We start from the raw sequence: 12,878 nt of genomic DNA on the forward strand, positions 1-12,878 counted from the left end.
GCTCTGCTGGTATCTTCAAACAAAGGTTCGACTTGCTTTGGCTTTGACGGTTTATACCGTTTTCGCTTGGACGAAGAAGGCTCGACGCCAAACTTGGACTTCATTCGACTTAAAGTTGACGATTTCTTGCGCTTTGTGAAAGGTACTTGTGGTTCCACTGTATCTTCACCTTCAGTGGTCGCCGATGTATGTTCATCGCAGATCGAAGTTTCATCAAAAATGTAGTTATACAGAGATTCGTAAGGCGAGTTTCTATTCGGGGGAATTGGTATGAGGCCCGACACGTTATAACTGGCGCGAAGAATATCGACCATACCGGGCTCGTCGCCTTTCTCGTAGATCCTACGGAGCAAGATTCGACCTTGATCGCGGCGGACAACTTCGTATCGCTCCCCTACTGAACCGTTTACTTCTGATCGTGGAAACGCTTGACAAAAACAAGACTCGTCTGTTTGAGTGCCAACCGACCTAACTGTTGCAGTTGCCACTGAACGAGTAGTAGCCTGATTTGATAAACTGTCGCCAAAAGAGGCCGAACACGGCGAACAGTTTTTGCAGGGAGTATCAATTTGGGTTGCCACCGATGAAGAGATTTGTTGTGGTGTATTTGTGCTCACTGAAACAACATCAGCGCGTATTGTTTGAGTTTGTGCAGCAGAGAAGCTAATCGCTTCTTTACAACTGCTTTCACTCGCCAGATTCGAAACATTAACAGAATCGGCTTCAATACAAGGCTTAGAACTTTTGAACAACGAACGCTCGCTGGTAACCTCTTGACTTTTAGCTGACACAGTATCGTCGTCGCTCATGACATGCAAATTTAAACTTGAACTATCATAGACATTTATGTTCGGATCATTGATATCAGTGGGGATTTCCGTGAAACCTAAGCCCATATCTTCCTCCGGAGTGGTATTCTTAGGAACTTCTAATTTCGGAACATATTCTTTACAAGGATTGCTTTCCGGCTGGCCAAGCGAAGATGGTAGCATGTGATCTGACTGAAATACAGCGGATATTGAGGACTTATTATTTACAGAATCAAGCGGGGTTTCTGATCGTTGAGAAGAATCAGCATTTGGAGAAATATTGTCATTTAAGACAGTGTGGTTAGTTGTACATGTGTCACTGTTAGGAGTGGATTTCTCAACAATATCTAGAGTCGAAAAACGACTATCTTTAAAACTGTTTGTCGGCCTGCCAAAAGATGGCGGTAGCATGTGATCCGAATGTAAGGCAGTGTGGTTTAGTGGCTTGTCAACGATTGGCCCCAATGGTGTTTTCGCACTAATCAGAGAACCAAGCGGCTTTAAGGGTTGCTGTGAATCCGACTGTTGATCAAGACGGGAGCAAACCAGTTTATCAACTTCCGAAACGGCAAAGTTAGTAATTGGCTTCATCTTCTTCTTTGTTCTTTTCAGTAAAGCTAGTTTCAGTTCATGCTCCTTTCTTTTTTCGACTGGGTCAAATGGTTGCAATTGTTGAAAGCTCTGCGGGTAAAAATAAATGTAATAAGTTTACGAAGAGACGGAAAAGAAAGGACCAAGCGATTTATACAAACTTACCCTTGGCGGTATATCACTAAGAAGGTGATCTAAAACATTTCTTGAGTCCATCATATCACGTGCTACGTTGTCTTGAACCACACGGTTCTGAGATAAAAAAATTAAATTTTGAATAACAGTTCATAAAAAATATAAAGACCACATAATGAGGACAAACTTACTCTTGCCAGCTCCTGACTTGGAATATGATCCGCAAGATTTCTTGTGTCCATTATATTAGGTGGAATGCTGTCTTGAAAACGGTTCTAAAAAACAATAAAATATTATTTTTATAATGCGTCAATAGAAAACAAAGAAACGAAATAAGGACTTATATTTTTCAAGAACTTACTTTTACCAGTTGATCACTTGAAAATAAATCACTATCTTTTGGAGGGAGCCCGGATATTGGCTGTTGCTGTAATAATCAATATTGAGTAAAGTTAAGTCTGTTTAAGATCAATTGATATAAAAACATATGCTAACACTTACCATTCCGTACTGACTATGTTGTGGCATTGGTGAATTGTACGTATTTCTGGGAAGCACAGCTTGTCCGTAATTTGCCGGATACATTTGGTTCCTATTTTCCTGCTGTCCAACACCAAATTTCCTCGGCGACATGGCTTGTCGAAGTGAATGGCCTGGTGTAAAAACACATCAATTTAGTAAGTAAATAATTATTCGGAATTAAAAAATAGAGGCTTGGATTTTACCCTTCCGGGGTCCTTTAGCATCGGCCACCATTTTCCGGGCTTCTTCAAGATATTGTGAGACCTTGGTTCCTGCCGAAGAACGCTTTTCATCAAGGATTTTGCGATTTGCTCGGTCTTCTTTTATTTTATGATGTTTCTTTTCTCCGTTGTAGATACCTATCAAAAAAACTCAAGTTACAATTACATTTGTCGGTAACAAAACTACATTTTTCAATTAAAAGGAGAGTTTAAATATTTTAGGCTATACTTATCTCTGGACGAGAAGAGCCTTATGACAAACAGACAGCAAGACAAGACATGACATAGAAACACAAAAATGACGAAAGAAATTTGTTGACCACCAGCAACAAACCAGAAACCAAATCAACAGATAACGAGAATAGAAGTTCCTGACAAAACAAGCTGCGTTAAAAAATGCTTCAAATTTACCAAAAATACCTTTTATTGTCGAATAACTGTTTAAAGTAAATATTTTCGTCGGAGTGAAACAAAAATAATTCGGTTCAACAAATAATTTATTAGGTTTTATTTGTTAACAACTGGTGCTTATACCTCCTGATTTAGGAACTAGTTCAAGGGTTCTCTTTTCTTTCGGCTCCTTCTCGCGTTTTCTTACTAGTTTTTCGTCAAAAGATGTTCTGCCATTGCTTCGGACTTGGTTCTTCTGGAAAGCCAAAGAATATTTTAGTTGGTGATCAATTAACATCTAAAAAAGTTTGTCATAATATGTAAAAGATAAAAAAAACTTTGTCTTACATTTAAAACTTAAAGTCCATAATAACACATAAATTAAATTCTATTTACGGCATCATTTTTACAAAATAAATGCCAAATAATGATTAACTCACACACTAGAATGCTGGTATCGCTATAAATTTATGGTAACCCTGGTTTATGTAACTTACTGATGATTTTTCGTACTAAACGCTATATATGTAGTAAAATATAGTTTAGACAAGTAATACCAAACACCTAATTTAAACCCTCTGCAATATCATACTTTTAACAGTGTTTCAAAAATAAATCAAAAATAAGATTGGTAAGCTTTAAATGCTACGACAGTGCTGCAGTTGTTTGACTAAAGATACGAAGCATGAATATTTAGTATTTTATGCAGATCAAACTAAGGTCATTGTTACGTCACAATAACAAAATTGCATTTTAAAAACTTAGATCAGAAAACTGGTCGGAATCACGTGATAGGCTACCTGACACGTGATAGGCTACCTGAACATTGCCATGGAAACAAAATTAAAAATAAGTTTTTACCAAAAAAATGTAAATTTATTTTACAAAAGCAATTTTTTGAATTTTACATAAGATAAGCTACCACTTAAAAAGTCAATATTTTAACAGAATTCCAAAGGAATTCGTTTTCACGCATGGTTAATAGGTGTTCATAGTCAATTTTTTTTAGTTTTTTACTTCTTAACTTGTTCCTAACCAATCAACAAGCCTACCTCAGTTAGGAAAACACTTGTTTGGTCAGACTTCTTCTTGATTGCTTCTCTAGTTTCTTTCTTCTTGCCGTCCAGGTTGTTGAGGGCATTCTCTCCGCCCCTGTAATTTCTCTCTTTGCGTGGTTGTTCGCTTCCATACTTACCATAGATGTTCTTCTTTTGTTGATAAATAAAACTTTCACCGCGCGGAATACTCATTCTCTCTCCAACCAAATGGAAGGGAATTCGATTCAGCTGAATGAATAATAAACTAAAGCTCTTTTGAACAGATAAATATCACTTTTTTCAACACTTTTCAAAAACACGTCCTGTCTCTACCAACTCAATAATCTCAATTTTAATAACAAAATTTTGCTTAATTTGCAGCCATTATCTCTATTTAAAGTATAGTGACGTAACAGTTATGGTTGTTTAGTAAAATTAAAATATTGGAAATTGAAAATAAAACTTTATTAGCAAACTGTTGTAAAATGCGCCTACAGATGTACCGGTATATAGTTTAAAATAAAACGACTTTTCGGTAACAGAATGAGTTTAAATTAATTTATTTTCAATGTTTAGCATTAAAAAAAATTAATAAAACACCAAATGTACATGGTGTTTAATTTCATGTTACTTTTGTTTATTTTACCGTATGAATTCTTTAAAAAGATGTGATCAACAATCTTAAAGTAAAACTTTATGTTGAACTGGTTCACATCAGTATGTATACTCATGTCCTATTTTTTAAATTGTTTTTTTGTCAGCCATTGGATGGTAGACCTATAAACATTTTGACATTAATTAGAACGATTATCTAAAAAACAAGCAATATGATAATCTATGTCCAAAAGTTTATTCTGAAAATACGCAAATAAACTAATTTCTTTTTAATAATTACTTTAGAAGTGAGGATATATTTAACTATATGTTTCAAGTGTTATTGCCTGGGTTAGTGATTTAGGGTTTTTCGACGATTTCCAAATTCGAATTCCGACGAACAGTAAGAACCTAAATAGTTAACAAATGCTTCAGTATTTTTATGGGATTGCTGGAGTTCAGCAGAAAGCTTATCAGCATGGTTTAACCAGGTTTTTCAACATTTATAGTGCTATCTAACCAATAATTGTTTTTTTGTTCATTTATTCTTGAAACAATATTGATAATATTTCGGCATTTCTAAATAGACAAGTGGGTCCTTAACAGTGTTGTAAACAAGTCATTTTGAAATGACTTAAGTTCCAGTCAAGTTATTTGCAAAATAACTTAAGTCCAAGTCAAATCTTTTTGAATAAATAACAAGTCAAGTCCCAGTCCAAGTCATCAGTTGCGCAAGTCAAGTCATAATTAGAGCAAGTCAACTTCAAGTCATGTCCTTGTCATAAAAATAAAACGTTAAAACTCTTAGAATTTTTAAACTCGCATGAATATGGACAATAACTGAACTAAAAAATAAGGAAAACGGAACATATAGCAAGTAATTTGTTTTTTGTGCCAAAATTTGGACAAATAGCTCACTTTTATAAATAAAATACTTAAAGAAATACTTTATTTCAACCCAAGTCATATGTTGAAAAGACTTAAGTCAAGTCGAGTCATTTCTCCGAAAGACTTAAGTCAAGTCAAGTCATTTTGCCCAAATGACTTAAGTCAAGTCAAGTCATTTAAAAACAGCGACTTAAGTGCAGTCATTGACTTAAGTCATTGATTAAGTGATTACAACACTGGTCCTTAAAAATGTGTGGTGGGTCACGACGTGAGGCCAAATGGGTCATCCCTGCTATAAATACTTCTGTCTGATCCCACAAAACTATTTTTGTCAGTGATTGTAGACATGTGCCATGAGTCACTCCTCGTTCTGATGGCAGCCAAATCTATATAGGCCCATTTCAGGGGTTGTTTGTGGTGTACTGCAAGAAATAATATTGTATAAAGTGTATACCCCGGTACCCGTATTGTATGAAAAAAACTTTGCTAGAAGGACTAGATTTTTTTTATCACGTTACAGACTTTACTATAAGCCTCTTTTTTGCGCAAAAAAACAGGTATGGTGTTAGACAATGCTGCAGTGGCTTAATTAAGTCACAGTTTTAAAACGATTCGACTAAAGTCTTTTGTGCAAAATGACTCGACTTTACTTTACTCAAAGCATTTGGACAAACGACCTTTGTGAAATAAAGGGTTTATTTAGCAATTTTTTTATAATTGGATTATTTATCTCGATTGTTGCATACATAAAATAATTTTCTTGTTATTTGTTGCGTTTTGGTTATTTTTCAGTCAATTTATTGCTCATAATCGGAAAAGTTTAATACTTTTATAATTTTACTTTTATTTTTATGACAAAGGTCTTGACTTGCTGTTGACACCTTGTTCAACTTTGACTTCACTGGGCTTGACTTGGGCAACTGATGTCTTGGACTGCGGCTTGACTTGTTATCAATTCATAAAGACTTGACTTGGCCTTATTTCCAAGTGACGTCTTTTTTTCAAGTGACGTCTTTTCGAGGCCATGCCTAAAAAATGTATTTTACTTATATAAATGCCAAAAAAATCGCGCTTGGCACTAATCAAAATGCCTTTGTAGTAGGCCTATGTTTTAATTATATAGGTAAATGTAATACAGAATTCTGTGCTAGGTTCAAACGAAACTGATAAAAGTTGGGAAAGCACTCTGGAAATATAGCCTACAGAAATCTCACTACCTATTCGATTCAATTGGTTTGTGTTTTGGTTAGTACTTTTTAAATAGAAGCGTTAAAAGTTGAGTGAGCTCCAGAGGAAATGTCGTGAGTTCGCTGGTAGCACATACAAGAAAGTTTTTCGCGACACTAAGCCGTGCGTCACACCCGGAAGTTGCCACTCTTAACTTTAAAATGCATTGTTGTAAACTTACGCACGCTCTAAAAGCGTTTACTATCTTTATACCAACGAGAAACCAAAAATACCAAGTTGCCCCACTGTGAAGTTATTTGCAACGTTTTTTTTTGTTAGTATAAGCGTGCTAGGTCCACCATTAACTTAAAGAAATGGTTAATTACGTTTCTGTAAAATATATTTTAAATTGCAAACTGGCTGTTATCCGAATGTCCTAAGCCGATTCAGATTTAGGGAGTGAACTAATGATTGATTTATCTTGCACAGATAGCCTTAATAAATAATTTCAGTTGAATTGAGCATACTGTCCAGTTGCCAAGCTTCAGCATCACTAATTCACCGACAGGCTCTATTGAAGCAAAATAGATGAAGCACATCGCAACTTTTGTTGTCAGTTTTAGCCGTAAGTATTTATTACAAGTTTTATTATACAGAGTGTCTAAAATAAGCCAAGACTTTCCTTTTGAGTCACCTGCTATGAAATTTATGTTTACTTAAACTGGGTATTTTAATGCAGGGCTGCGGAGCCGGTTAAAAATAACATGAGTCCGATTCCAGCCGAAAACATAACTGCAGCCCGGGTCTTGAATCCGACTGCTGTAGACTTATCAAATTCATTGAGCCCATAAGTCTTTCCCCGACTCTACAACCTGTATTAGACTGATTTATGTACGTAAACTAAATAGGGTGGATATACAACAATCCGCTGATAGGGGTGTTATATAACTTACCCGACAGGTTGAAACATATTTCACCTTATATGTTAGGCTGAATCCCCACCGGTTAGACAAAAACGCTTTAAAGCAGTCTGATCGCGACTAATGAGATGGAACGCTATTTCTTTGTTGTCGCGTCTCCACCGACCAGACTTGATGCAAATCCTACGCACAGCAAACATAGACACGACTAAGCGCGTTTTCAGCGAGATAGCCGCGTTTACCGTGTCTGAAAATGCTTTTTGAATTCCAATAAAAATATATTCCTGGAACGGTCGAAAAACCCCTTCTTTTTTCACAAATAGGGTGTACCCACTACTTGTGTTGTCGTATAAACTGCTGGCTACATTTCCAAATACATACTTCTTCCAAAATTTACACGTTATTTGCCTTCGCCATGATCACAACTGAATTATATCGCCTAGCTTTGACCGGTTCAATTTTCGCGCGCTTTGTCGGTGGGGATTGGACAGAGTCGCTTTTAGGCAAGACGCGACAAGTCTTCAGTCAGACATGTTTCGTCGCGTCGTGTCTAAGGTCCGGCGTCCGGTGGGGATCCAGCCTAACTCCACCTTTCGGATTTGCAGTTTTCGGCCTTATAGATTTGAACTTGCGCAACGTCGAACTCGGCAAATCGAGTCTCAAATCCGACCCAGCAAAACAAACCGACTCCGTCGAGTCGGACTCCGCAGCACTGTTTTAAAGGATGTAACTACATATAGTAACTTGTTGAATATATAAAAGGGTTCAAAACTGTTTCAATTTTAGCGGAACGATATGGTCCATATAGTGAAAAAAATAAAATGTAAATAATCGTTCTCAACAAGAACAACTTTTTTAGTTTTAAGTTGCGGATTCTCTCAGAAGGGGTGCATGAGCCCAAACCAAGGAGTTCTTCAATTCCATCCCGGAAAAAATCCGACAAGATGTAACTTCACGTTTAACGAATATAAGGATCCAATAACAAGTGTTTTCATAATCAAACGCCTCTATCTATTGAGTTACAGCAATGATGATAGCGTTAAACTACCTGCTGGTAAGTATTTGACTTGTAATATAACTAAACGTAAAAAAGTTGATTAAAGCTTAATCTAAATCCAAAATATAAACTGTTTAATGGTTTGGTAATGTATTGATTATACTCAAAGATAGAAGAGTGACAAAAATGTAGAGTATGATTTAATTAATTTTACACTGGATGATATACTTAATTGGAATAGGTACCGTACCCATGATTTGGAAGTATAGAAGTTTCGGAGCGTTTTACTATTAAATTCTTTCGGAGCGTTTTACTATTAAATTCCTACACACGCAGACAATCAAAAACTTTATTTCTGTGTGCTTTTTAGGTGCACGGCTACCGTCATTCGGCAGCAACGATGTTCAATATTCAGGGGTCGTTTCTCCTTTCTGCGGAATCTACCAACACAGTAACAACACTTGCAAAAAACCTTTCGGGCGACTGACACAGAATTGCACCGAATTTCAAGTCGTGTCATGGCCGCCGATTATAGAAGTAACATCTGGCAGCAAATTCGCAATGAGAATTGAATATGAGTTTATCAACTGCACCCAAACCAAGCAACGTGCAGAAAACCAAACGAAAGGTAATCGAATTAGAGCATTGGCGAGACTGTACTTATTAGTCTCCCCGAATGTTAGTTTCACTTGGAATTCATTAAATATAAGTTTGGTGATAAATTCCGTAGCAACAGTTAACGCCCACAAGCGAACCCAAGATAAAGTAGTGATGGTGTAAACATTTAAATACCTACACACCTTCCATTATAGGGAGTGTGGGTTTGGGGGGCGTGAAGGGGGGGGAATTCTTCATGCCACATAACTTATATCGGTAATTTGAAGTATTTCGTTTTGCCCCATTTTGCACTCATATTTTTGTATGTTTGCCAATCTGTTTATATAAGACACGATGTCGTACTTTCATAAAAAATATAATGTATAACATATCGAACAAGAAATGTATTCAAGCCAGTACTATCTAAAAATCGAAAATATGCAGGGTATATACGCCGAAAAACCGTTGTTGTATGACTATGCTGACAAGGAGCTACGCTAAATGACGTCACTGATTGATTGTTAGGCAATTTTCCCATAGCGTGGGTTAGGACAGGGAATGGACTGGAATGCGGAAAAAAATATTGTTTAAACATTGGGGACATTTTAAGCAAACTACCCAAAACTCATATCACACAACATCGTTGCCTTCTTGTCATCTCGGTTAAAGATGGAAAACATCCAAACCATTTACACATTACCTTCATAACTTAATCAAGCTACGTCGAACTAAATGCTCTGTAAATTAACTACTCAGGAGGTAAACTATCAGGTTAAAAACATCTATTTTTATTATTATTTATAGATGAAAGGCAAGATAACGATGACAATATATGTCCTTCCAACGGGCAGCCAGAGATTTACGTCCTTGTGGCTTTACTCTGTGTGGCAGCAATCATAGCAATCGTCCTTGGTATTCGTTATTGGTGAGTAAAACGCATATCAAAATTTCAGCTGTAAAATTTGGATGATTTCGAAAAGAGTCGAGAAGAACGTAACTTGGTAAAATAATGTCCAAAGCTTATTCTTCATGTGTAAAAAAATTTTGCTGACATGGGCCTAATAATTCGCCTATACCAAATGTATTACACCTGCTGGGCCTTCTAAACTTTTCAGTCAGCGACTTTCCTTCAAAATAATAAAACTTGACATTTAGTTCAACAGTAATAAATATAATTTTTGATGGTCTTTTTTCTGTGTTTACTTTTGGGCATTGTAATTCGCATTATATAGTTTCAACATTTGCGCCCGAAAGTTAAAACATATAATGTATGCATAACATATATGTAATTAATATAGGGTTACTTGTAACTAATTAAAATCCTCGCACGACCAGGCGATACAAATTAAGTGGTAAATTTTAGCCACGTGTTTTCCTTTTTCTACCTTAAAATATATTTTATTTACAAAACACTGAATTTGAAAAACACTGCAACAAAATTTTGTTTTGATTAACAACCTGAAACACCACTTTTCAACCTTTGTATAAAACAAAATTTGACACAGTAACATCATTTTTGTTGTCATATCGGATGACTGTATTTTCGGCACAAGGGGTATTTATGTTGAAATAAAATGCAAACCATTATTCAGCGCATTGCCTTTAAACTTTTGAAAGAACCGTTCGCACCATTCATTCGTAAAATTTCCATCCGCACGAAACAAGCACAGTAGGCTATGTTTGCAACCTTTAGTTTTACAGGTGATATAACAATGAAAGGGTTTGTGTATTAAAACCGTAAGCCCAAGCCTTGACCGATATAAAATAGATAGCTTAAGCTGCAATGAACCACTGTGAGACTATATTACTGCACCTGTAAAGTATAAGTGGGCGCACCAGCTTATTTGATTACTGTATAACACATAATGAAAAATAATAATATAAACCATTTTCATCCGCACGACGTTTGTTATCCGCATTACAATTTTTTTCATCCGCACAAGTCCATACCACCCACAGGTTTAAAAGCACTGATTCTGCTATAATTTATTGTTATGCAGGAAAACGAGCCAGTTACTGCAAAAGTCAAGGACCCTGGCGGTGATAAGAAACGACTACAGCTTTGCTCAACCATCCCACAACGCAAGAAATCCACCCGGCACCGAAAACGGTAGCGTCACCATTGACAACGGCACCCAGCAGGATGTGACGTCACAATCGCAAGGATCATATGACACAGTGGGTCCGAAATCGAGCGAGGTCGAACTTTACAGCCAGCTCAAACGCTAGCCATATACGACATGGCGTGACAAGCCACAAGCGGGCCGATATATGACCAGTATTTTTGGTGCAGTACACAGAGCGCACACGCCACCTAAGACTTGGGTGTATTTATTTTAATAACTTTTTTTTCAACACTTGGTCAAAGGAACACACACACAAATATTCTTTGAGAATCCAAACATATGCATGTGAGGATATTTATACCCGATTCGTGCTGCTAAATATTTTTGAAAGAGCATTATGTAACAGTTGCGGAATACGACCGATCTATGGATTTAGATTATAGAAGCGCCAAATTAAGTTTATAAATAAGTTTCGTGAACGATTGCACTGTGATGTGTTAAACCAGTGGTCGGCAAACTGTGGTTTGTGGCCCAAATGTGGGCCGCCGAGCTATTTTTAGTGGGCCGCGAGTTACTTTGGGATAGTTTAGTGTTATAATGTAGTTGTGGTCCGCGTGGAAGCCGTCAATTCATGGCACTTTATTTTAAAAGTTAGTGTGGCATAGAATATTTTTAGTCCAGCTTGGAAAGGTCTACGTGTCAAGTGTGGTCCTATGAGCCTTTCGAACTATATTTTTTGCCAACTTTAACTATACTTAAACGAAAAAATGTTAGCGTTTCGCGCGTATAGCCAGCGTTTTGTAATATGTTTCACATTATGCCATTGCAGTGTTTTGGGCATCGAGGAGCCGTGTAGTATTTCACCCCAAAATCAAATATTCTGAATTCGCCACTGATGTTTTGTTGTATTTACGTAGTGGGCCTTCAATAGCTCTGAAAAGAGTACTTTGAGCCGCGACAAAAAGCCGACCACCGTGTTTAACACTAATGGTCCGCATAAGTCTTCGCAAAAGTCTCTTCAAAAAGCGTGCTGTACAACAGTTTGAAATCGTCAATACATCCAATGTGCCAACAAAACACACGGAACTCATGGGACCTTCTATTTCTAAAGATATGTTAGCTTCGCTTGTGACGCCATCAAGTTAAAAGTCATTGACGATGTCGTGAAAACGATGTGATACTTTAATTCTTTTCTGCGCATTTGTCTGTGTTCAATTATTTGACATTTAATTAAAAGTGAAGGTGATATGTTTTAAGACCAATATATGACAATATGGTAAGTATAATGCTGCCTCTAACAAACTATACTATACGAAACAGAGAATCCGAATACGTGATACGTTTTATTGTCAGTTATAGAATGGGTCAAATTATTTATTTATTAGGGATTTAATTGTCACCACAAAAAGGCCGGTACGATTTTTAAAAACTTCGCGTATGTATTAAATCGGATGACAACTGGATTAAGACTCTTAGGGTAAGGACGTGCTATTGTAAGTTTGTATACCGTATTTCAATCTACATTTTATTTTATTTCAAAATGCTTTACCTAAAGAGCTTTCTGTTTCTAGCGTTATGCTGTACAAACAAAACGAACGTGCACGCTAACACTTCTGGGTTTTTTTACGTGATGAGCCGCATACTATTTCTATCGCTTACAGTACTATTATGTCACCGAAACTATACGTCAAACGCCGGATTCTACGCTTGACATCACTTCATTGTTTCCTAGATATTTGCAATATCAACTCTTTATTTCTCAACTCTTCGCCCGAAAGCCGTTTTTGAAGGTATCGAAAATACTAACCAACTGCTTTAAAAATTGTAATAGAAAAAGGAAAAATACTATAAACGTGCTTTTCGTTTTCGCAGACAAATAAAATTACTAATGCCTATTGCCAATAACTTACTCAAATTGCAATTCAGAGCTGCTATATTTACGCT

The 12,878-nt window shown here is 36.5% G+C and overlaps 1 protein-coding gene across 1 annotated transcript; it reads left to right on the forward strand.

The window, feature by feature from the left end:
• Nucleotides 1–6,860: 6,860 nt before the first annotated feature.
• LOC146139626 (uncharacterized) lies at nt 6,861–12,829 on the forward strand. Its single transcript, XM_083391796.1, has 5 exons — nt 6,861–6,979; nt 8,134–8,328; nt 8,642–8,899; nt 9,673–9,793; nt 10,869–12,829. Exons 1-5 carry the CDS (start codon nt 6,943–6,945, stop codon nt 11,095–11,097), a joined length of 840 nt encoding a protein of 279 aa, XP_083247922.1. The 5' UTR covers nt 6,861–6,942; the 3' UTR covers nt 11,098–12,829.
• The last annotated feature ends 49 nt before the right edge of the window (nt 12,830–12,878 follow it).

This window comes from Ascidiella aspersa, chromosome 6 (assembly GCF_963924565.1).
Source record: "Ascidiella aspersa chromosome 6, kaAscAspe10.2, whole genome shotgun sequence".
Lineage (NCBI taxonomy): Eukaryota > Metazoa > Chordata > Ascidiacea > Phlebobranchia > Ascidiidae > Ascidiella > Ascidiella aspersa.